This window comes from Phalacrocorax carbo, chromosome 11 (genome assembly GCF_963921805.1).
Source record: "Phalacrocorax carbo chromosome 11, bPhaCar2.1, whole genome shotgun sequence".
Lineage (NCBI taxonomy): Eukaryota > Metazoa > Chordata > Aves > Suliformes > Phalacrocoracidae > Phalacrocorax > Phalacrocorax carbo.
Genome location: NC_087523.1, coordinates 10,725,055 through 10,750,981, shown reverse-complemented (window position 1 = coordinate 10,750,981; position 25,927 = coordinate 10,725,055). Strand labels below are relative to the sequence as shown.

Below are 25,927 nucleotides of genomic sequence, written 5' to 3'. Positions count from 1 at the left end.
TATTAGGGATTAAATTAGGGCTTTCCAGAGATGAATGCATGAGATGTTTAAAATGCAAGTTGAAGACCTTGGATGACAGAAGCTTGCAGGGTCTCTGGATTAGATGGAAGGCCATGTGCAGTGGGTTGTTACTGAAACAAGGTTGCACAGTCACCTGTGTGCCATTTACACTTTCTTCCCTGCCTGTTGTCCTGTAATCTGAAAAAATATAGCTAAAGTCCTGCTTTTCTATATGCTCTTTCCCTCAAAGTATCTTTGCAGCTTGGCATTGCAGGAGCTGACTGGTGAGTGAGGTGTGATCCTGCTTCTGCATGCTGGAAGTAGCACATAACTCTCTGCATTGCTAGTGCCAGAAATCGTGGCTACCGGTGATGCAGTTTGTGTCAACGCAGAGTGGTGAGATAAGTGTTTTTGCTTCACGAGAGCATCCCACCTCTGATGTACCCATTAGCCTCCAATGGGAACCGGAGGCTGGAGCACTTTGGGTCAGGGTATTTGTAGCAATGTGAGTGCCTCTTCCTAAATTTGATCAGGTTTGGAGGGTTTTTTTTAATGTTTGTGTTGGCCTTTGCCCCAGTAACGTTGCTAGTGTACACGACACTGTCCCAGCCCTTACCACAGAAGCCCACCGTGCCAGGACTTCTGCTCAATGGGCTGTGCTCAAACAGGGGAGGGGGATTGCTGATCTGCTTCTCACACTCCAATGTGTGTCTCTCCAATGCTACAGTGTAGAAGTGTCTTCCTCTACTTTCACAAACAGTAGGACTGAACTCGCTGCCTTTGACTCTGCCCTGCTGCGAAGGATGGGGGTCGTGGATGAGGTCCCATGCGTTTTCACAGCCGCTGTCCCTGTTTTTCTGGGAGAGCTCAGCAAAGCCCCTCCCAGCAGGCAAAGCTGCTGGGCGAGCACCAAAGGTCTCAGCGTGTCCAGAACAGTGCTACCCAAGTGGAAACTTGAATTTGAGCTACCCACCCCTGTAATTGGCATTCATATTTTGTGAAGCACTGCTCCAGCAGGGTCACTTGCTAAACAAGGTCTGAACGGTAATAAATCCCGGGTCCTTGTTTATGCTGCTATCGCAATCTTGTGCTCCTTCCTGCTCATCAGCCGGGAAGGGTCTGCGGAGTGTTGTTTGGGTTTGGAGCAGGGCTGTGGTTTTGAGATTCCAGGATGCTGAGTGTCGTCCCGGGGACAGGCTTGGATGTTCTTCTGCCTTGGAGCCTCTGCAGCGGGACGCTAATGAGCGGGCTGATAACTCCAGCCTGTTGCTGTTTTCCTTGGGTTAAAACAGTGTTTGCCTTCTGCTGTAACTGCTGAGCAGCTGTGGTGCTATACATGTATATATATTCCACTATAAATCTTGTAGTTAAACATTTCCAGCATAGAACAAGGTGCTTGTCTCCAGCTGGTCACAGAAATAAAGGAAGTGAGTTCCAAAGCAATATTGCTATTATCTCTTTCTTCCTGAATTCGGCACAAAATTGTTCGTCTCCAAGAATGGATTGTGAGGACTTTATTTTAAGGAATACATAGGGTGTTTGTAGGTGTATGTAGTTATCCTGTTATGATTGGTACTGTGCAGACAAGCAGGGAGAAGGTTGGCCCCTGCTTTTAAGAATTGTTTCTAAGATAGCAACACTTTGAAGGAGGTCAAGAGAGAACAAATGGAACTATATTTACAAATCTGTTCATGTTCTCAGTGCTCCTGGAATTAATAAGCAAGTTTCTGAATCCCGACTTAAGTAGAATTTACTTTTCCGTAAGGAGAGAGGGTAAACTGGGCCTTCTAAAAACTGAAAATATTTTGAATAAGTGGCCTTAATGTTTGACCTAATCTTTAGCCTGTTTCTTTCCGCACTGTTTGGCGGAGGTTGGGACTAAGCCTTGGGGACACAGATGGGAGGTTCCAGTGCAACCCTGCCCCTGCCCTTCTGTTGCCCACCCCTTTGTAACATTCTTGTTGATCTAATTTCCAGCTGGGCTCTTGCCACTGTTTTATGTAAACCAAATGCTCAAGCAAAGGCAGCATAGTCAGATTTCTTGTTGAAAACTTGAAAAACTTACCTTGCTTTTGCCCAGCTAAGAAGCTTTCAGAAGTTACTGTAGGTCTCCTGGATGGATGGTTATGGGAGTACCCAGCCTACTTTAGTTAGATCGATTGCCAATGGCAAGACTTTTTCTGCATACCCTTTTTCTGGGTTATATAGGGTTGTTTTAGTTGGTCCCTTTACTCCCTGTCTTCTGAAGGTCTATATAAAGAGGTCTTTGAAAGCCATGAAATGGAGTAAGATTCTACCCTGTACTAATGGCCTTGAAACCCCCTGTTATGCAAAAGCCTTTACAACCAGTACTGGTCAATAATTCACTTTAGCAATTAAGGCTTTGTGCATTGGGTTGATATCAGCTTGGCACATAGCAAGGTATTGCACTTTCTTTTAGTGCATTGCCCTTTCACATGTAACACTCATAGCTAACATTCTTGATCAGCAAGTGGACCTCTTTGGTATAATCCATGTTGTACCTTGTGGTATTATTGCTCCCAGCTATAGATCTTCCCCTGCTTTCTGAGCTGGGAGCAATAATTGCTTTTTGCCTTCTATCAAATAGCATGCCTTGCTTATATAGGATCTGTAGATTTTTTTTTTTTTAAATACTAATTCATAAAGCATTGAACTCAGCAGCAGCAACAGACTTGAGAGTATAACATCTGCAGTCAAAGCAAAGACTGGCTTCACAGCACAGAGATCAGTCTGCTACTAGTAGCTGTCTTTTATGGGCTGGAAAATGTGAGACAGCTTACTAATAGTGTAATGAGCTGTATGGTGAAGATTGCACTCTAGGGACCTGAACACTATGGGTGACAACTTGCAGTGTATATGTGAGTAGTAATCTAGCTCTATCTCACCTTTCTACACATCTGAAAAGAGTGCAATAGTTGTGGGAGCACCTGAAGTTAGCCTTTCCAGCAGGTCCGTCATACAGAAAAATCTTCTGTTGGGGTCTGAGACAAAGGGAGCAGTTAGGGCGGAAGCCAACAAATGCAGGCACAAGCTAAATACCAGGAAAAGCTTCAAGGTCCCTTGAGATGAGATTCTGGACTAGTTCAACACAGCTGAATTTGTAGGCCCACTTGCACATGAGCTGTGTGCTAAAATCTTCTACCTCCAGCATCTGGCAGGGCACCCGGATGAGATACCAGTGACTCCTTAAAGATTGGCTGAGGCTGGGCTGGGTGTATGGGCTCCTCTGTGACTACCAGCTTTGCCTTGACTCCCCAGCACTGAAACCTTCCCGATAGTGTGAGGTCACCCGCAGAGGAGGTGTGTGGGACTGAAGAGCCACCCAGTGGCAGTCTCCCACAGCCTCCCCACTCACCAACAGCAGTTTGCAGCAGACTGGTCTGGACAGTGGTCGACAGTTGGCTAAATGTCTGTTTGCTGGGTGGAGGAGGCTGTGACTGCAGTGGTGTAACCTCTTCTTCCATACAGGTGGAAGATACTAAGCAGTCTCTGACCTCTGGTTCTGCATAATTGCTAGTCTTGCCACGGTCCATGGATTTATTTTTCAAGCCACATCCTTTTTGCTGTTGTAATCTTATTTTGAAGATTATACCAATTTTATTAGCTATCTAATAGGCTGCTTCTGCAGGCAAGTCACTGGTGGCGCTTGGCATTAGAGATAGCTCTTGTTTGCTGTTGAATTTTAAATCAAAATGAGGTATAGGGCTTGGCTTTGGTAATAGTATTTATGTGTTAGTATTTGGAAAGTGAGTTTCCTCAGGGGAAAAGTCTGGCTCGGGTATCTGAAAACTTTGCAGAGCTGTTGCTGCTGCTCGGGCTGCAGAGTATTTATCATTGACAGAATGTGAAAAGGCTTATGACAGACTTTTGTATGAAAATATGAACCTCTTGTGAACAAATCTGTATTCTTATTTGTATTGTGGTACGATCTGCAGTTAAGATTGTGTTTTGGTGTCTTTTAAAACTTTTTTTTCTGCATGTCAAAAGACCTTAGTACAGAGGACTACATTCCTATTAAATTGCAGCTTTTACAAATTAATCTGAAGTTTATTCCATGAGAACGCAGTCCATGTGAATGGTTTATACTTCTCAGTTGTGAATGTGTCTAAACTGGGTGTTGCCAGAAAATGGATCAGAAATGTCGGGCATTTCCCTGAGCAGTGACTTAAGGTGGATAGTTGTATAGAATATCTTCTCCAGGTGAGCAGAGGATTGCTTAAGACATCTCACGGACTAGCCTGGGTGATGGACAGACCTGGCAGCTAAGGTGAAAGATGGAAAGGTATGTTTGTGCCTGCAAGACCCTCCTACCAGACCTAGTACCACCTTTTCTCCAGTGGCCTGGTCTGTGGTATGGCTGAGGTGGTCTAACTGGGGTGCTGTGCAAGAGTGGTCCCTCTCTGCTCTGCCCCTCCTTCCCTGTGCTGATGCCCATTTGACCCCACAGCGACCTGGGGTGGGGGGACTGAAATGCCAAGGAGGAGGAGAGGGACAGGGTGGCCTTTGGGTGGTGGCCTGCAGTGATGTCTGCCCTACTTGGGTGCAGTTTTACTGTGTATCCAGGTCACTCCTCTTTGTACTATTTGGTCTTCATCAGCCTTTACCTCAAGCCATTGTAATCACCCAAAGAAAAGTGTTTTCTTTAGGGTGTGATAGGTACAAGGTGCTCGTCATAGTGGGTTAGGTGATGCTGCAAAACTGGCTTAAAAATATTCTCTACACCAAGTTCCTTCCTGTGGCCTCTGTTTTGGCTCAAAGAAGAGGTAGCAGAAAGGATGGGAAAGTGCCTCAGAACTGATGGTGCCCTGCTGAGGCCTGAGACCTGCCTGCAGGACTGACCGGAGCAAACCCCAATGGTACCACAAACCCCTACAGCATTTTCAGTGCTGGCTTCTGCCCTGGGAAGTGCAGGAGATCTGGCAACTGCTTTTCCAGTGAAAGTGGAGAAAGGATTCGAAAGTCATCTTCAGTTTCTCTCTCCCTTTACAAAAAACCCCACCCAACCCTACACTCTGCATTGCCCATGATCTCAAGGGAATAGCTTGATCATTTTTTTTCCATGTATCCCTTCTCCACACCCACCTTTTGTGTCTTTTGAATTTAATAAAGTGGGTGACTCAGTACTAAATATAAAGTCTGTTTCCGGCATCATCTGCCCGTGGCTCATTTCCTGAGCCGACATCAGTGGAGCCTCCGATTTCCTTATGAAATAGCGAGACATGAGGTACCCTTTGCACAGTGTTCTGGGCATACTTGCTGACTTCTTCGGTGATTGCATGGCTCCCTGCTTTGAGCTGTGAATAACTAGACAGTTAATTGCTAAGATGAGCACTGTTGGAGCACAGGGTAAGTCAGGCGAGTCCTCGGATCTGTTTTGCACTGCAAAAATCACACTCTAGTTTGCAAATGTTTTTTAAATAAAGACTAACTTTCAGTCCCTACCGTGTATGCAAGTTTTTTATTAAATAAGCATGAGCCTGACTGATGTTTTGCTTTCTTCCTGATGACAGGCTTGCTGAAAGAGATGGGAAATCTGGCAAAGATGGATTTTTTTCTTCTTTAAAATGACTGATAAATTCAGGAGTTAAGGTCAAATGCTTGCTCCTCAGTTGTCAAACTCTTCGATAACTGTTTACATTGGTGGAATGCACTCTGCAGTTGGTTGCAACTGAAGGTGAAAGCAAGAAGCATGTAAAACCTCAATTTGCATTAAAAAGCATAGGGGGGAGTGCTTCTATGCATCTGTGCATAATTTCATTAAAATCCTTATCTTTAAAAGAGAATGTGGACAGAACTGGAGGAGGAGGGCCTATGGTAAATGGTTACTGATCCCAGTCTGAAATGGGATGGTGGCTGCTGGCCACTCAGCTTTGATCTCTAAAGCCCTGGCTCATAAAGTGTGGTGTTTTCTTTCTGATAGAGAAGACTATTTAGGTTACCTGGTTTCTCTTTCAGCTAGTTACTCTTTTGGCCCTGACTGTCCCATGTCCCCCGCCCTCCCAGGAGGGGGGATGCTTCTGGAAATGCTTGATATGCAGCACCAGAGCTGGCAGGGCCAGGCGGAAGCAGGAGGATGAGCCACCTTTGCGGCTCCTTGGAGGGGCTGAGCCACCTTTGCGGCTCCTTGGAGGGGCTGAGCCACCTTTGCGGCTCCTTGGAGGGGCTGAGCCACCTTTGCGGCTCCTTGGAGGGGCTGAGCCACCTTTGCGGCTCCTTGGAGGCCCACCAAGGTCTGCTGATGCTCTGCTCATTCTGGGATTTCCTGGGGCTGGTGTGGCCCAGCCCTCTGGCCATGGGAGTTTCTCTAGCATGGGGATGCTGGAGGGGACCAGCATGCCCTACACCCCCTTGGCTGGATGACTGTGGAGCTGACTATATCTAAGCAAACAGCTTTGTTTTAGGCAGGAGCTAGAGGTGCCTGCAGGCAAAACCCTTCCTACAAATCACTAGGGCTGATGTAGCATGCCCAGGAATTTGGGTATTGCCATGGGTTTCATTAGTTGTCTCGTACAGCTTCTAATATTAGCATGGCATCTCTTGGCACTGCTGTCTAGGGGTGGAAGAGGCTACTTCTGCAGTAGGCAGGAAAGCTTGGTGTCCAGGAGCAGGTAGTTGTCCTCTCTTGGCCGGTGGGACTTGCTGGGGAGGGCTGTGGGGCTGCACAGCCCGCTGTAGCCAAAGGCCAGCACATTGGATGTGCTCCCCTCCTCCCCCAGAGCTGTGCCAGAAGGTCTGTTCGTGAGGGTGTGGTGAGAGGAGAGGGACAAGGCAACTCCTGGATTTACCCTCTCTGTTCCCTCACCACCTGGAAGACAGTGGCTGCTGCTCCCACAGCCGTCATTCAGTAACCTCTGGAGGGCAAATATGTATTAGTGGTCTCCCAGTGAAACTTGGCAGCTGGAGCTGGGGAGAGATGTGTCCTTGTGCAACTATGTGCTGGAGGGATCCTGTCAGTGCCACAAGTCCTTCTTGTGCGTAAACCTCTGTCCTGCCGCTCCATGCAGGGGAGCGGGCATGTTACCTGAGCGGAGTAACTTCTGAGCGCCTCTGGTGTCTGTTCTTCCCTAAAAGGCTTTCTTAAAGAGGGAGGAAGAGGAAAATATGCTGGTATACTGGCTTGACTGTAAAACTTCCTATTTTGGAAGAGTGTGGGGAGCAGATCAGCTGTGCTCGAGGAAGCGGACTGGGAGTGCCCAGGGAGCTGCGTGTCCGCTGCCAGCCACCACCACACCCCAGTGCGGCGAGTCTCGGGGCATGACGCGGAGATGAGTGGTGCTGGCACTGTCAAAGTGCTATTTTAGGTTTGAGGGTAATTGCAGGTTGGACCAACAGGACTGGATTTGAAGTATTCAGAGAGCAGAGTGCTCTTAAAGCTGTGGAAAAACTGGCTATCGCTGATCCTTTGCAAATGTGGAAGATGGGTGTTTCACATGCACGCAGTGTGCATCAGTTGGACTTCTCCTGACGGTGGAGCCACTGAGGATCTGTGCTGCCTGATGGCAGTGGGTAGCAATGCCCTTCCCCTCCTGGCAGAGGGAAGGGTAACAGCTGTTACACTTACCTGGAAAAGGAAAAGTAGAGCGGAGGTTCGAAGACCCAAGGGCTGGTAGCTTTTAGGTGTCTGCCTCTGCACCGTGAATCTGCCATCTGCACGCCTGCAGGTGCTGCTTTTCTATCCTAGTGACACAGATGCCAGAGGCAAGAAGAGGTTTTTCTTTTCCCTCCCAAAAGCAGGCATTGCTCCTGCAATGGCTTTCCTGTTGATAGAAGTCACAACATAGTTTGAGAGCTGGGCTTTGGCATGCTCTCCCCAGGACCTGTTAAGCCCCAAAGCCTCAGCACTTCCTAAACCTTACAGGATGAATTTATACTGTACAATGTGCTTACGCATAGAGTGAAAAGTGGAGGGACTAAACTTCCTGCAGTAAGTTGCTTCAATTTTGTTGCATGTTTACCCCAAGACGTTCTGGGCTGGACACAGTGGCTGGTTTGGATCAGAGCAGCTAGGTGGGCTCCTTGCGCCCAGGCGCTGATGTGATGCTGAAGCCAGTTGCTCGTGCAGGTTGGAGCAGTGTCTCCTAAACTCAGTGTGATGCACAGGGAACCTGATCTTGGTGGAGTATAAAAGTGTTTTTCAAGCCAACGTCTTTCTTTTAAGTTGTAGCTGCAATTCTGGGCATAAAAACCTCTATTTTTGTTTCTATTATATTTACCATGCTGAGGAAGCAGGCAGGTTGTGGGTTTGGGGTTGGGTGTTTTGATTTATTTTTTTTTAATACCTCTTTTGCAACTTCACAGCTGGAAGCTAAATTTTCAGGTGATACCCAAGAAATGGGACCAGGCAATGACTCACTTTCCTGGCTGATGATGTTTTTAAAAAGAAACAAAAAATTCCCAGTAACACTATTGGTCAAGTATTTTTAATTTTTAGAATGGTCACAGGTTCTTCAAATCCTTCACTAATTCAAGTATTGTGTTTATTAGTCAGTGACATCCTTTCCTTTTAGCTATGGGAGGGCTTAAACGTTACAGACTTACAGGAATAAAACTTTCTGAAATGTGATGATAGTTTGGAAATCCTGTTTAACCTTTTTTGGTGATTGATTCTGCTCCTGTGCATTGCATCAGCAACAACATAGTACATGATGTTTCTGATGCTTTTATCTTCCTGGTCGGTAGCAGATGTCTGTCTGCGTTTCCTCTAGAGCAGGCAGGGTTAATTGTTGAGGTAATGCAATATATTACAGTATGGACTATTATAATCTGTATACTACAGGTGGACTTTGTTTTTTTGAGTAACTGTGGGGTGAAATAGCAGGCAGTATCTTCCTTCAGTGTGCACTGAGGCCAAATAGGTCTGGATCTTCATTGCCCTGTTTTTGAGCCTCTGGTGATTTTGAAGACATCCATAAAATAAGTACACAAAAATACAAGCTCTGTGTTGCTTTTTGGCTGGACAAGCAGAGAGCTAGCAATGAAAAATGCGTTTAATTTAAAACATTAAAGGTAAAACTGTTCTTTTTATTTTAAATAATAAAAAAGTTTGCTTACCTAAAAGCTTTATATCTTACTGCCTCCTGTTCCCAAGTGCCAAGCAATAAAAGAACAAAAGCTCGTTGTTGAGGGAGGACCCCCCCATCCCTGCTCCGTACGTATGTGATGCTTTGAGCCGCCTGTCCCTTAGCCTTTCTAAAGCATCTTTTTGCGACGTGACCACATCCCTTCTGTGGCTCTTGGGAAGCGACCTCCCATTTGCTGGGCGGGGATGGTGGGAGGAATGCTGGCTGTCCAGATCCTTGCTGTAGGCGTGGGAGACGCTTCAGTGCTCGGGCCAGGCGAGGGAGCGATTTGCCTTCCCCAAGAGGAGGAAAGGTAAGGGTGTCTCATGCTGTGGGCTGACGTTAGGGTGCCGCTTGCGCTGCTGGCTCTGCTCAGGGTTCTGGCTGGCTGTGCAGGTGCAAGCACATACCAGAGGCTGCCCAGCAAGGGCTTGTTTTGCTTTTATTTTCTCTGCAAAATGTCTAGCGATTCCTAATGCTGTAGTAGATAAATGAATATAGCTCTAGGCAGAACAAAAATATTAATTTTGGGTTTTAATGCGGTTTAAATTTGGTATTTATCTGTGCACCTGACTAAGCAGCGCATGCGAACAGAGCAGCAGCAAGTGCCGTGACTGACTTTGCATCACCAAGTATTTAATTTTTCAAGTGAAGACTGAGGGTGTGCCTTCCCAGAAATCTCAGTCTGGGGCACATCTTTCGCCATCTCAGTCCGCAGCAGGCTTTTAAAAAGCAGAACTGCTTAAACTTGCATGTTAGAAGTGTTAAATATTTAAATGTTTGCCTTGCAGAAAGTGTGAGGAGCTCTGACTACTTTTGGGAAATGGCTGTAGGCTGCTAGCTGCGGTGGCTACCCAACTTTCTGGGGTCTTTTCCCTGGGGAGGCTGGGTTCCAAGTGCTGCTTTGCTGTTCTGGGACGAATGGCATGTGGCATCACAGCCTGGCAGAAGTTTGCTTCCAAACTGAGGAGCTTATCTTGCGTGCTATGTTTTCTAGTGAAGGCTGGCTATGCTTGATGCTGGAAGCCAGCGTAGACCCTCTCCAAATGCTTTAGCAGTTACTACTGGCTAAAACACTTGTATATCAAGTACTTCCAAGTATTGGACTGAAATGCTGATTTTTTTATTTTTTGTGTTGAAGTACTTAACATGCCTGAAAACCTGTAAAACACATCTAGTGTGGCTTCATGTCCTGATTTTGTTTATACTGAATGTGTTGCTCTGAGGTTTTGCTTAGTTTTATTTTACTCTTACCCTGCATTTATTCTGTAAAACATCTGGCTGTAAAGAGTGATTTCCACAGCTGGAGGACTTTGACACCCTCCTGAAATATGGAGTAGTGGTGAGGTGGTGTGCTATTTACAGTGCACACATCTCTCTAACCATTACATCTGTCCTAAGGGTATCGGGCACTGGCTGAGCTGCTAAACTGAGGGAAGAGGAGGCGGCAGCAGCAAAGCAGCATGAAGGGACCTGCCGAGAAGTTAGTGGTCAGCTCCAGGAGTGCTAGATGAATCTTGGAGATCCTGCCTGGCCTTGAAACCTGCTAATCAGGGTGCATTTTGCAGAGGTTATTAATGCTTGTCCAAAATCAAAGAGTCACGGAGTAGAGCCTGCCTGATCCTGGACTGGCGACTGCTACCTTTTGCTCCCTGTTGCTCCTCCCTGTAGTAAGTTAAATTGTAGTAAACTGTAGGGAACACCCTGCTGTCAGAGTAAACGTGACTTCACTCTCATTGCAGCCTCCTGGGAGGCAAAGACAGCAGCTCTCCTGCTCTTCTGTTTCACATTAATCTTTGAGAATATTTCTGGTTTTGTTAAGGGTAGATAGGGTCTGTACCATCTTCTCTAGAGAAAACAAGTGCTGAATTTACAGAGTTTTTTCTAATTCCAGAAGCTGCTAGGACAGCTATGCAGTGACACTGATTTATTGCCGTCTAGTGTTGCTTTCTTGCTCTGAATCAAATTATTTTGACTACTTTCCCTTTTTCTCAAGTGCTTTCTAAACAAGATTACAGGCAGTGGGGGAAGGATGGAAAAAGGCTTTTATTTTTATCAGTACCTCTTTCTAGTAAGGGAGCAGTTACTGAAATTACTGGGTTTTAAGAGATTTTTGAAACATAATTCCAATGCTTAGAGTATAGTTTGTAGTTTCTACTGTTTTGTTTCTTATTTAAGAAAACATTCATTGACAATACTTCCCTGAATGTTTATCATCTGGGCAGCAGTCACCAGGTGCCTGGGATTTCAGCCCTGGCTGTGCCGTCTCAGGCCAGCTCTGTTTATCTTCAAACTCATAAAATGGTCTGCAAAATAGCTTGACCACAACTGCACCTTCCAAAAGGTTGCATGAAACCCACTCTCCCAAAATTAATTGCTGAAACTCGCTATTGTTCAGCTCACCAGGGATTGGCACCATCATGCTGGGTGTTTGGCTTGCAGGAGCTTGTTTGCTGGCATTGAATAAGCAGTGACTGTACTGTGATTTAATTTAGGGATCGGGTTGATTCCCCCACCTGGGTGGGTGGGAGGTTCAACAGACTGAGTAATGCTTCTTGCTTTATCATGGCATATTGAATATCAGCCACTTTACCTGCCAAGCAAAGGCGCTACCTGAGAGCAGGGGCTGGGGGTGCTGGGGGGATGGAAACAGGTCTGGTCTTCATGGCCTTGACTCCCTTCAGCCTTTGAACGGCTTTATCCAGCTGCTGGGGGCTAGGGCACAGGCTGAGGTCTGCAGCTCACCCTTGTAAGGAACTGGCCTCCTTTAGGGCTGGATATTGGGAAACCAAGAGACACATGCTTAAAGTATGTTGAGGGTAACCTGCAGGTCTCAGCAAGCAGGTCCGAATCGCTTCTGGGGAAGGAAATTAGCACTGATTCAGCCTCATGATCCTCATCCTCCTTGGTTATGTGGGCAGGGAACCCATTGGCTTTCCCACCACTGCTCCGAGAGTCCTGTCATAAAATGAGGGGCAACTTATGCCAAGTTTTGTGATGGGTGGTAAGAGGTGGGTCCTTTTTTGAAGTCATTTATGGTTAAGATACAGAATGAGCAGAAGGAAGGGTTTAATGCTGCTCTTTATCTGGGGCGGGCTATGCAAGAATAAGAATTACTATCAGCATAAGAGTTTCCTGAGAGGCTAGCGTGATTTTTCTGTGCCTGAGCCAGGAATTTAAATTAAGCCTTCTGAGTCTCAGTCCATTAGCTGACATCTGACCCCCTCCCCCTGCCTTTTACCTTCTTGCACTTAGGTTTAAATTATCTCTGAATGTTATTTGCTTTTGCAAGTTCCAGTCAGGATGAGTGTTCAGGTCTTCCTTTCTTGAGAGGTCTTGAAAGGATCACCTGTTCCATGTTGTACTAATTAGTTAATGGGGAATATTGCTGTTCTGTTTCTACTGATGTGAACAAAATATTGACATTCAAAAGCGAGTTAAACCAATCTAGTGGGTTATGATCTCAGACATGCTCTAACCCTGGAGTAATTGCTCTGCTAAAACCGGAGGTGTGCCAAAATGCAATGTTTAGGAGAAGTATTTGGCAAAGAGGCCTTTAAGAACTGATTCACTGGTGCTTTGAGCAGTATCTTATCTGGTTTCTTCTGTGCCCTGCAGATTACAAGTACTGTGTACATAAATGCAATAGAGCTGGCTCAGTGAAGCAGTCAGTATGCCATAGCTGTGAGTCTGCAGCGTGATGGGTGTGTGCGAGTGCAGCTCTAGCAGGCAGCTGCTCTCCTTGAAAGTCAGCACTGCCCCTGCTTTCACCACCCACCCAATTCACTTGGCCCTGCTCTTCTGCTTTAGGAGCTTTCAGAGAAGTGTAGGTCTGCAGACAACTTTCTGTGCTTCTCCCTTCCATGTGAGTCCCAAACCAGTTTTAAGTTTTTGTTGGTTCAGCCTCCTTGTAGTAAACGCTGGGTCATGAGAGTAGGCAAGCATCCAGATGCTCCACTCTACTCCAGGACTGCATCTCACCCCTTAATGTGCATCAGAGGCAGCTCTGGCTCTTAGTCCTTCAGGGCTGGACAGGGATGTATTGAGGGGGAGTGCACTAAGGACTGGGGAAGTGCTTTTTGTTCCCCCCCCCCCATCCATGTGCAGCTGGAGTGGAGGCATTGGTGTTACTCTGGCGTCTGCTCCCCCCAGCCTTTGGGCAATTGGGTATCACGTGGCTCAGCATCCTCAGCTGCGTGCTGTCTTTCTGTTTTCTGTGTTTGCAAGACAGAGGGATTTGTGTACTCAAATGCCTACAAATTTCTGTGTCATATCCCCAGCTTTCTGGATGCTGCCCTGAAGGACATGGCTTTCCTGGGCTTTTAACAAGGGGCTGATTCCTGTTTGCTGATTTTGGGTTTTCCGTGTGTACTGGCTACAGCTTGGTTCTGACTCAGAGTGCTGAATGTGCTGACCATTATCCAGGCCTGGCTGTACCCTGAAAAGGCTCCTTGGCTGTGCAGGGGAGTCAGAGGCATGTGAATTGGCTGATGGGTCAGCAGTTGTTTTTCATAAGAATTTAAGATGATTGAAGCTAGTGAATCTGGTTCTGTCTTGAGGGAGAGAAAACACTCTGACCTTTGAGCATGCAGAAAGTAGTGGATCAGGTTGTCCAGTCTGCCCGTGGATGTTGGGGCAGCAGTTAAAAGTCTAAGCAGAAGGTATAGGAAAACTGGCTTGCTGCAGTTGTTCCCATCCATACCATTGGAGCAACCCTGCCGCTGTGCAGCCCAAATCCCTGCCTGGTATCTACCCAAATGCTGCTCAGAAAAATCTCTGGCATTGTTCTATCCAGGTCTAGCTAGGGGAAACTGGGGTTTTAACCTGGACCTGCTGGAGGAAAGTGTGTGTCCAGAGGTAGATACCACATAGAGGCATGCTTCCAAATCTGGAGAGAGCCACTGGCAAGCCAAGTGCAGTGACTAACTCCAGCATATGTCTCTGCTCCTGATGGATTTGACAGATTTTTCCCCTGCAGCAGTGGTGAGTTGCATAACAATGGGAGCAAAGTCTCATAGTCTGCTCCCAGGTGAAAATAAGTGGAGCAGGGAGCCTGTCTCTCCTAGGGTGACAGTTTCAGGGGTTTGAAAATGTATAAAGCAAAACACACTAATGGGACTTTTGATGATGTAGAGTTGCTTCAAAAACACAACCTGGAGGTAATCTGTATATGGGATTGTGAAGAAGTGAGCCATAAGGTGCCTGTGCCCTGGGAATTGCTTTCTGCAGTCCTGTGTCCTTTCCCTGCGATGCAGCAAGTGGCTGTATAACAGCTGGTGGGCTGCACAATCAGCATGGACGGGTCAATGTGTGTATTCTGTGTGTACTGGATGTACGGTGTCTAAAGGAAGTAGCTTGAGGAAGCTGAAGAACTGGGAGGTGGGAGGTAGTCAATTCAAACAGCAAAACAATCTTAAAGGAATTTAGTATTAAACTGAATATGTGTGTAGCTGGTCCGTGTCTCATTGAGGTGAGTTGTTTTGTGCTGCACGTGGATGAGAAAAGCTGGATTAATAGTGAAATAAAGCTGGGTTTGGGTGATTGCTTTGCAGGCATTATAGCCCATTGCGGTTCAATAGTTAAAGGACTACAGACCTTGAGAGCAGAGCTGTGGTTTCATCAGTGTTGCACCCAACGTGCATGGGGCTGGGAAAGCTTAGTTGAAGGGAAGAACTACAGATCAGAGGTGGAGCTACTTGGCCAAGCCTGGCACTGCAAAGAAATGCCTGCTGAAAGCTTCGCGTGCCCCTTTCCTCCCGAGGCAGGGGAAACAGCTGAGTTGATAGGAACACCTCCGTGCTTTGTGTGCATGAGTACCGCATTCATGCAAAGAGTAGCAGCAAAGTAATTTCTGGGGGACGGTGGTTTGTAGCAGCGTCACGCTGTTGGCACACCACAGTGGTGCAATCTCTCTTCATGGGGCAGCATCTCCTAATCACTGCTCTTATCAGGATGACATCTATCACCATGTGGAAAGGTAAAAGCATGGCAAAGGTCTGTCTTCAGCCTGTGCTTCTGACCAGTGACTGTCGTAATTGCCAAATCAAGGTTTGTGCATAGCCTGGTGTTTGCTAATAACCACATGTAATGACTGGGCGCTCTCTTGGAGGAATTTGATTAACAAAACATTGTTTGAAACACACAAACTGATTATGAGCAGAAGAGGATGGAGTGCTTGATAGGCTTTTGTTTACACGCCATCAATCCCTAAACTTGCCTGTCTTTCCCCAAAGCGGTGATAAGTATTTATCTTGGAGGACTCGTCAGACCAAGTCTGTGCACCGCAAGCTTTCACTTCCTCCTGTTGCTGTAAAGTTTGAAGATGTTTTCTGTAAAACCCCAAAGGTTTTGCTTAGACTGGACCAGAAAAAGGAGCAGCAGAGCTACTGGGTGTGCCCGTGATGTCGTGAGGAGGAGTATATGTGCCCTCTCCTGCCTGCAAGCATTTCCAAATGCACCATGAGCCTAGGGCTGGCTGGTGCCTGTGGAGGAGGGTTCCTGCAGTGTCAGGGGATTCCTGCAGTGTCAGGGGATCCCTGCAGCATCCCAATCACCTGGGAAGGGGGATGCAAAGAAAACTCAGGTTTTCAGCCCTCACCAGACACTCACTTCCCTCGGTGCTTTGCCCTGAGCAGAGTGGCTGCCCTGGGCTGGCCCTCTGGTTGTGGCCTCTCTGGAGGCAGTGAGCCTCCAGAGCTCGCCCAGCCATGCCAGGCTGGGCATGATGCTGCTGGCCCTGTGGAGGGCATCTACATGGCAGTGGGGGAGAGGTCCTTGCAGCAGAGGGCATGAAAGGACTTTGTGGTGACGAAAATTTACACATCTTGCAAAAGGAGCCCAGGGGGAGGAGTAAATGGGCAAAGGAAGCAGGGGAGTGTGGACGGCCACCCCACTCTGTGATGCAGCTCTTGGTAGGGCCCAGCCCTACCTGCAAAACAGGGAGGAAGAGGAGGATGGGGTGAGCCACAGGAAGCCTCGGGGCTGGATCCTACGTCAGCTGAATCACCAGTATTTCCTCCAAATTAGCGAGATGGCTGCGTCAGTGCTATGTACTGCAAGCCTGGGGGCTCTGGCACTTGCCGTGGGTTGTGGGGGAGCCATGTCCCTGGTTGTCTGGCTTGTTAGTCCTAAAGCAAGACTGATATGTGCTGGGTTAGTGGTCAGGGATATGTGGGTTTTGAAGTATCTTTAATTAGCTATGCTGACTGACATGCCTTCTCATGTCTGGAGCCTTTGTCATGAAAAAGCAGCAAAACCACAGGTTCCTCTGAAAAGGGGAATATGTACAGGGTGAGTCACTGCTCCAGACTAGGCCTAGCTTGCTTTATTTATTTTTTTTTTAATCTGATGGAAAAAGGACATATTAATACCTTTTTGTTGACACTTTAATGTGTCTCTGCCTTTGCCCGTTTGAGTAAACAAGTTGCTGCTGTTAATCAGTCAGTTGTAGAGATATTAAAACAGGGCAGGTCTGGGAGGGATGGAGCAGGTCGGTTTTCAAACTAACATGGAGCTGCTAAGAAAGCAAATTCTTCTATTTGGATCAGCAGCAAATTCCAGCTCTGTTTCTGTTGGAAGTGTTTAAGTGGCTGTCGGGAAATATTTGGTTGCCGTGTGCTTTCAAAAGTGAATTAATCCTCCAGGTTTCAAGGAGACGTGCAAGTGCATGAATGCTCCTTACCCACCCCCCCACCCCCACCCCCCCATTTTCCACTGATCCTCTGTGCAGGATGCAGCTCCCAGGGCTTCCCCTCTTGGGGAAGAGTCTTGGACTTTTTTGCTGGGCTTGAGTGTTTTTAAGTTGCTGTCTGAGCGGGTAATCCACCCAAATGTCCTGGCTAACTTCTGGCGCTTGTGCTGGAAGTGCTGAGCGCTGGAGTGGCGGCATCCCTCCGGTGACGGTCCCTGCTGCAGTGATGTGCAGGTGGCTTACAGCTGTTAAAACACACATGCTGGGGCAGCTTTATTTGACCTGCTCGTGTTGCAGTTCTGGCTGGAGAGCAAATAACCCTGATTCAGTGACTGCAGTGTGTTTAGAAGCTATAAAACTTGTTTGCACAGAAACTTTATACAGTCCCTCTCTGGGAAGGAAGTTGATGTTCGAAAACCTGAGATGCACTTAGAGCAGCTCTGATGTGCAGCACAAAGTGAAGGCTTCAGAGGACAGAAACGGGCTGTACCGTCTGCCAGCCACTCTTCTGTGAAGATGCTTTTGTGCATCTGTGTGCATGGCACAAAGCTGCCTTTGCTCTTCTGTGGCGTGAGGGATGAAGGCAGGAGCAAAAGGGATCTGGAGCAGAAATTGCTTCCTTGCACGCTCTGTTTGTGTGCATTGACCAATGGACCATCTGTCGCCAGGGTGTAAAATGGCTGTCGGATCACTAGCTCACTTCTGTCTTCTCTTTGCCCCTCATTCTCTTTCTCCCTCTAAAATGGGTCTTCATGTGTGAGTTTGTCTCTGGCTGTCATTGCACGCCCTGGCAGAGCCTTTACTCGTGGTAGAAGTGAATGTGACGTGGTGAGGCGTGAGCAGCGTGGTGCTGCAGCCCCGCAGGCTTCGGGTGAGGCAGCTGATATGTGATCCCTATGCCAGTGTGATAAAAGGGCTTTTTATCTCCATGAAGACAAAGCCTCTTGTTTAAAAATGCAACTGAATGAAAAACACAATTCTGAATACCCTAGACTCAGCTATTAAAAACAAATGAAAAACCCCCTCCACACAACAAAAACTGAAAAGCTCGCCTGCCCCCCAGCCCAGTGTGCCAATGTTGGTGTAATACCTCCTCATTGCAAAAAAATTCTGTAAAAGTGCTTTGGGAGAGATGGCTACAACAAGGTCAGGTGTCTGCTTTTTTCTGTTGATTCAAATTCTCCCTCTCAAGCAGAGGTATAGAGAAGGAAGAAGTGATATGAAAACTGAGAGGTAGACCTGTTTTATAGACTTACTGATTGAGCTGAACAGCATAGGGGCTAGGAGGGAATGTTTTTTTAAAGTGAAGACCCACACAAACAAGTGCAGGGCATATCCAGAGCATGATATTTCCCTGTTGAAGACAAACAGAGCAGCTTTTTTCAAGGCTTTCGGCTTACGGTGGTGTTCGCTGCTTATTTTGGTGTTAAAGATGTTAGAGATAGTCAGCAGCAAATTAAATTCCAATGAAGTGGTTAGATAATGATGCTTTTGGAAATCCCTTTTTAAGGGAAATCCTCATGGTTTGAAAATGAATTGGTGCAAATAAGTATTAGGAAGAAGGCAGAACTTGTGAAGGAGAGTTGGCTGAATTTTTAATCTTGTAGTTTGGCCACTCCTGCCTGGTAGCTCGTGCTGCCTGCCTGCGTAGCCAAAACCGTCTCTGTTCCCGATAGTGTTCCCCAAGTGTTTCTGCCAGTTGTGAAATCCACCTCCTGTAGCATGTACCAAGCTTGCTCAGAGCTGACTTTCTTGCTGAGCAACTCCTTTATCCCCTGAAAATAACAGGCAGGCTTTGGTGGTGCCGAGGCTCGGGCTGCTGGGGCACCTGTGGGAGCGCTGCAGGGAAGGGGCCGCGTCAGGAGTGGGGGTGGGCCCCACCCTGGCAGTCCGGGCCTCCAGCAAGACGGGCAGTGCTGTACAAAGCATTCCTGCATCTTGCAAGGACCTGCGTGGTAGCATTTCCTCGGCCAACTAGCCTAACTTCTAACCTGTGAAACGGCATGAAAAATTTACTATGGTGCTTTTCTTCCTCTGTCAGTCTGATGCAGCTTTGCTGCAATTCTTCTCCCTGCCCCATTCTTGCAGTATGAGTCCAAAGATGAAGCTGGCTGTCTTGGTGGCTTTTACTGACTGTTAAACGTCTTGTCGTGTCCGCTGGCAGCTCTGCAGATGCTGGGAGGTGGGGTCTGATGTGCTTTCCTTCATGTCTTTGCAGTGATGCAACTTCTTGTTGACTTTCTCTACTGCTAGCACCTGTCTGAGCTGCTTTCCCAGGCTGCCACACCTGCCCGTTGCTCTCATCTCTAACAACTTCATTCTTTCCAGACTGAGTGAAGTGTTACAGAAAATGAATATTTACAGCTACAGGCAAACTTGTGTTCTTAAGCTAACAAGTGCTTGTGAAGGCAGCTGGGAGCCTCAGACAAAAGAGGTTTGCTAATCGGAGCACAGGCATTTGTGAAACTGAGCCTCTTGGTGCCTAAGCAGCGAGCCAGCCTGTTCAGGATCCTGCCTTCTGCCAGTCTGTCAACCTGAATTCACCCCTCATCCTTTCGCTTGCAGAGGAGGAGGCAGCTGTGTCTGTTCCCATAGGCAGAGGAGGAACCTTTTATTTCTTAACTGTAGCTAACAAAGTGGGAGCTGGAAAATCTTGGGATGCAAGATCATCCCTGCACTACACAGGCTTCTATAAAGGAGGGGAAGGCACTTTGGTCTGTGGAGGCTGTATAAACAGTAGTGCATCTCCCTGGGCTGAGCAGGGGAGGTCTGCAACCTGCTGCTTCAGGTGTTCTCTGTGCCTGATAAATCCAGTGATTTAGTCATTTGAAGTAGCATTGATCCTGCCTGGATCGTCATTTTTAAAGACCCTGACCTAGAGCTAGCATGTGTGCTAGAATGTGCTTATCGGTGCCTACCTTTTTTTTCATGCACAGGGATTGCCCTGTTTGCATTGTTCCATCGATTGCTGATCTCTCTCAGCCATATTGACCAAAGTGCCAACAGGGCATCTGACGCTGCCGTCACGAATGCCATGGGAAGGTGGTGTGGGCAGGTCACTGGCCTTCTCCCATCCTTATGGTGGTACCTCCTGTCCAGGTGGCACCTAATCGGTGCTTGGGAAGGAGGATTATAGCAGATGGGTGTAGGAACCGTATGCTTCATTCTGTCTTTCTCAAACACCAAGCAGATCTGATCCAAGTGGAGTTTCTGCGTACTCGGGGTTTGAGCGTGGCAGCTGTCTCCTGTTCCACACTTGCTTGTGGTGCTCCTGCCGTGTGTTGCTCACGAGGGTGGAGGGGGTCAGCGGCAGTGCAAACAGCCTGTTGCTTGTATGGTTTACTGAGAGACTGACTCGGGGGAAATAGGTGTTTATTCAAACAGTTTTCTTGTAGAAAAGCAGACTCTTTCCTTTTTGCAGATGATATCAGGTATACTACTTTGTGCAAAAAGACCTTTTTCAGGTACTGTTCAGAATTTTTATTATTTGGGTTTGGTAGCTGTGTGTTCTAAAGGGACAGACAGGGAGAAGAGTCTATCTCTTGCATTAATATTTTAACTCTGGATTCTGATTTTGTTCAAAGTTGTGGAAAATCCCTGGAGAAGTGAGCTTTTCTGACCTATATAACACACTGGTAGCAGGTACCTTAATGTGCGCAGAACAGCATAGCCCATAAAATAAATACACAGAGCTAAATATTAACAAGACTAATGGGATTTTTGACTTGTTAAGGAGTGCATTTCCCATCTTCTGAGTTTCACACATCTGTTTCCTTAGTGGAAAGATAAACGCAGCTTCAAGAGCTGTAGCAACCTTGGTACTGATTGTTGCTATACTGCTGTTCAAAAGTGCATGTGTTTGAATGCAGCCTGGTTTCACACAGTGTCCTTTTTATTTCTTTAGGTACTCCCTAAATTCATGAGATGGCCAACACCACTCAAATCTCCAAAGATGAGCTGGAGGAACTCAAGGAGGCCTTTGCCAAAGTTGGTAAGTCTCAGTGAGGTGGGGACCTTGCTCCTGCCTGCTGTACATTTGAAATGGATTTATCCCACCCTGTGAGCAGCAGTGCCAGAAGGACATGGGCAGTCTGATGCTCTTGTGATCTTCTCTGTGCCAAGGAGTCCCTTGGCAGCCTTGTTGCTTCTGGCTTGTCACTTCTAGCCAAGGAGCACAAAGGAAGGGACATGGGCAGTCTGGCTGTCAGTGGGCACTGGCAGACAGCCTTACCCTGTTGCTCCAGGGTGGCTTTTGTTGGTTCCTGATGGCGGAAATAATATCCAAACAGGTATAGTGTCACTTATCCCAGGCAGCTCTTCGGGCTTGCACAGTGCTTGGTTCTGATGATGCTGGTTTTGGCAGATGGTAAATGTAGCTGCTACGTTTCTGGTTTGTGCAGGTACCTTTGAGGCACCATGTTTGGTGAGCTTGTAGGCAAAACCTAATTAGTGTCTGTTTACCTGACCATCATGGAGCAACTTGTGGTGATAATAAAATGCTTTGTGGCTGCAGTGCATGTGTATTGCCCTCTGGTGGCTCTATTTCTTCTCTGGTTCTCACCTGCCGAACTGCCTGCGGTGCTCAAAGGGTTGCATGGGTAAAGCTGCTCCACCTGCTTTCCAGCTTTCCCCCTGCGTTGGCATTGTAGAAGCCTCTGGCATGCTGCTTTGGGAAGCTGAAATGGGCAAAAAACTGACATCATGGAGCAAATTGTTTTCTGCTGGTTTAGTTTCCTGATACGGCTTACTGGAGGATTGTGAAAACACCAGGGAGGGGCAGGATGGGAGCTGGACGGCAGCAGTGAGGACTGAGGTCAGCGTACGCAGCTGGGGAACCACACCCGGGACTGGCACTGGCTGGGAATGAGTTGCAAAAGTAATCAGAGCCGGTATTTCATTTTCCTACTGGACATCGGCATCACTTGAACACTGGTTATAAATACAAATCGGTGGTTGCCTCGCACCTGTATTGGGTAAGCTACCCTCTAGAGCAGGGTGGCTCTTAACTCTTGCTTGCTCTAAATTTGCTATCTGCAGAGAGAAATATGAATTTCAAAGAGAACTGATTCTCACAGAGCAGTATACCCTGTTGGGACTTGAAGCAAGTTGCATTTTAGGCAGTTCCCTCTCCTGTCTTGCTCTTCCTGAGATTTTTCCAGCGGGTGGAAGTGAGCTGCTGCAGTGGGAGACAAGTGACTATCACGCTTCTCGCTGCCTAACGTGCCTCAGTGTGAACCTTAATAAGGCTGGGATGCAGGCAGCCTGTTCTGTCCTTGGATAAACTTAAAATTATTAACCTGGCTGGAATGTGGTGGCTTTCTGTCATTAGTGTTGGGGGAAGCTACGGAGATTAGGCTGGCTGGCTGCCTTTGCACTGGAGATGCCAAGAAACCCAAGTCAAATTCTGATTTGTTTTAGGAAACCAGCTCACCTTGCTCAGGAGGTGGGTCCCTGTTTGGTTTTAAATTATAAAAGCAGTGCCAAAACTCAGGTATTATTAAGAAATGTGATAATTAGCCTGGACATACCCACAAATGAGATGGAATCTGCCAGTCCTTTTCAGCTGCCTTCTGTTTTGTGTGCTTTAGGCATGGTGCAGCCTGAAAGCAGTGCTGTGGGACACACCTGTCAGGAGTGTCTTCAATGCTCTCTTTCCTTTTATCCTTGCCTAAAGGAGTGATATTTTCCCTGGGGTGTAGAACTGGTCACTAATTGGGTGACTGACTTTCACCAGGAACTTCTAACACCATCTCCGGTGAATGTAAAGAAAAGTTGGGACTACGGCTGCTGTTTAAATTAAGCCTTTCTTTCATCTCCCAGCTACCTGGCAGACTTTGAATACAGCTGAGAAGGATGGTTATAGCAAAGCTCAGCTGGCTCACTTCTAGGATGTTGTAAAGGAGATGTGTGGAGGAGGAAGTGTCTCACAGGGTGATTTCCGCTAACCAAGATGTGCCCAGCTCCAGTGCGCAGCTGCCTGGGCTTCCTGGACATTCCCTTTAAGCCTAGCATGGGGCAAGTTGCTGCTCTGGATGTGTAGGTTGATGGGACTTTAAAGGTGTGTGTTTGACCAGCTTTTCTGTATGCAGCGGGACTGGACTGAGAAATTTGGTGATGCTGGAAGGCAGTGAGGTATGTTACCTGTATGCTCTGTCACCACCTGCCTTCCATATCTCTTAAAGGTATCCCCTCTCCCTCTCGCAGCTAGTGTGCTGTTCTCTGACAGCCAGCAAAAGGCAAGAGTCCCATAGACTACCTAGTGCTTACTAGAAGTAGTCCACAGGTGAGAAACCATGGTTTAAGGTTAGTACTGAAGTCAGCTACAGACCCAACAAGCAGCTCCCAACATCCTACAATCAGGTATATGTATTGGGGATGATTCAAGTGGTAAATAGCAGTGGGGGGAAAAAAAGACATTTTAACATCTGAAAAAAGTAATTAAGTGGGGCATAAGAACAGTGTAGGCTTTGAATGACCTGCAGGTTAGTGGGGGAAGAGAAGGTTGCTCCAAATCGCAGCTGTCTCTCTGAATTTGTTCTGTAGAACAGGGGTGTGTGTGCATGCACTTGGCCAAACAGGGGCACTTCACATGTGAGGCATGGCAGAACAAAATCTGCAAACTTGTTCTGTTTGTTTGTCTTCCTTCTCCCTCTTTCTGATAGCAGAGATAAGCATCTTTTCTGGAAACACAAAGTACTTAAAAATCATAACCCAGCTGAACGCTTTGTTCACTGCTGCAAGGTGGTAAAACAATGCTCTGAAATGTTAGCCTAAAGCCAATGGGGATCTGCGATCCTGCTGGAGTGTGTGCTGCTGAGCATATATCCTTAAAAGGAAACATGTGGGTTACTTTCCCCTCTTGCATCCTGTTATTTAAGCTATTTTAAGTACTTGTCTGGAGGAAGCTGAGCCAGAGCTTGTAGAAGCTTTTGAGTTTTGTTTATTGTGGCTATGCTGCGCCACCTGCGTATGGGCAGAAGATGGTGCCGCACATCACTGCCGTGACCTTTCCCAGGTTTAGCATGCTGGCATGCATGCATCTTTCAGTAGGAATAGGAAACTTAAGAAGTGCTGTAGTTTCCTTTCCATCAGGCAGATTATAATGAATCCAGGCTATAGCTTGTCTGTTAAAACAATTTCGCGTTCTTCCATTAGTAATTCAGGGCTGTGTGCCGAAGGATTTCATTTGGGATAGCTTCTATTTTGACAGCCTCTTCAGCTGTGGAATACCATTTCAGATTCTGTTAGAGAGGGATTTTAGACTGCCTTCCATCTGAAGCCTGGCCCTGTTGCAGGACATCCAGCAAGGCACCATATGGTGGGCTTGCAGCAATGCTGGAAATTATGGGACTTGCTAGTGCTGCAAAGGTGACTATTTTTTTTTTAATGCTGCTACTTTGTACATTTGGCTGTGATGCCAGAGGGGGAACAGAGACAGTGGGAAGGGAAGCAGCTGCCCTGTGGGATAGGGGTCTCGGGCCTTTCTGTCACATTTACAGGGCTAAAGCCTTTTTGACACTGGTTAAGGTTATTTGACTCTGCTACGAGCCAAAACCACAGGCTAGCACATCCACCAGGCTTTAACACTTAAATCTGCCCTTCTATGGCTAAGAAGCTAAAACCTGAAATGACAGCATCTTTACTGTGAAACCAGTGACTGAACCAACAGACCTGTCTTGCTTGTAAATCCCACTCCCAAAGCGTCTGGGACATAGATGCCCTTTTAATCTATGAAATAAATCAGTGATTAATTTTTTTCCCATGATACTATAGAAGAGTAATGCTTACAGGTGGGTGTCTGGGTTGTTGTTAAGAGTTGGAAGAGCTTAGGTCCTGAGACCCAAGGGTTTTGAGTGACTTGAGGTGCATTACGCAACACTGTTTGTCCGTCAGACTTGATTAGGTGCTGTCTGTCTGAGCCCAGTGCAGGTGCTGAGAACCACTGGTGTGCAGCCCCTCCTGATGGGCAGCATCTTCCCTGGTGCCACGCTCCTGAGTCGCATGCATTCATTCACATGCGAGTGTGTGTTTCAGATGGCTCTTGTTGCTGCAGAGCTGTGAATTTTTTTTTTTCCAGTGAGCATTCTTTGAACTAGGCACGCCTGGAGGACTGGGAAGATGCTGCTTTGCGGGGGTGAAGGAAACCCTCAGAATGGGCAGATGTTGACCCAGACCCCAGTAAATCCCTGGTATCTGCCCTGCAGCCAGGTTTGATGCTTTTAGGCTGAGATGGAGGTCTGCTGAGCAAGTGTGGATGCACTAGACAATGGCCTGGGCTAACTCCTTAGTTGCATTTCAATAAGTGTTTTTAAGTTATGGTTTCTGTTCTGCAGGCAAAACAATATAAATGCAAGACTGCATATTAATTCCTTGAAAAAGATTGTACCCTTAAAACACATGCAGGGTATTCTTATGAAGAACTGAGCTCTAAACAGGTTTAAGCATCCTTTTGCCCATCCAGTGCATTAGAGATGGGGACTTAGGATCTCAGTTCCCTGCTGTCTCACCCAACAGGCTCCTGCCCGTGAAAGACCATATATTGTGTTTTTCCCTTTCACTTCTGAATAGGCTCAGGCATGGCACATACAAGCCTTTTTCAGAAACACTTCTGAATGCTTAAGCTGGACATGTCAAGAGGAAAACCTTTATCGAATCCAAATCAAAATCGCACCTGTGATCCTATCAAGGATACAATGTGTATTTTGAAGTCTTATTTTTCTCTGTCCTTTGCCTACTAACATTTGGGTAGATGTGAAACTTAGGTTTTTTGGGTGGTGGATTGATTGGAAGAAGTTATGAACAGGTGTTTCTGGATTTACTTGCTCAATTTGGCAGCATGGCAAAGGATTGTGGTTGGTTCCGTCAGTCACAGGCTAAAGCAATGGGTGTTGGCTGTAGGCATGCTGAGGGCGAAAGAGTGTTGTTTTGGGTCTATCAGCAAATCCCTTGTCTGATTTTCTTCATTGGCTGTGCAGCAGGGAAAAGATGCACATTATGGAGTTAGATTTAGTAATCAGAAAATGGTAAAAGAAGAAGCTGTGATTTATCTAGAAGGGAAATAGTTTGCTGATGACGTCTCAGGCTGGACTGTGTAATAAAGCTTGCCTTTGAAAGCTTATATTTTTTCTGGAATAAAATTCTAAAATTGAAGGCCAGA

General features: G+C 46.9%; 1 protein-coding gene across 5 annotated transcripts in view; it reads left to right on the top strand.

The window, feature by feature from the left end:
* Positions 1-25,927, top strand: part of PLS3 (plastin 3) — a 53,826-nt gene that overhangs the window by 10,850 nt on the left and 17,049 nt on the right. For all 5 annotated transcript variants that reach the window (XM_064463004.1, XM_064463002.1, XM_064463005.1 and 2 more), the window contains one exon: positions 20,675-20,761. In XM_064463004.1, coding sequence (XP_064319074.1) covers positions 20,695-20,761 — 67 coding nt within the window. In that variant the 5' untranslated portion in view covers positions 20,675-20,694. The remainder of the gene's footprint in view (positions 1-20,674; positions 20,762-25,927) is intronic.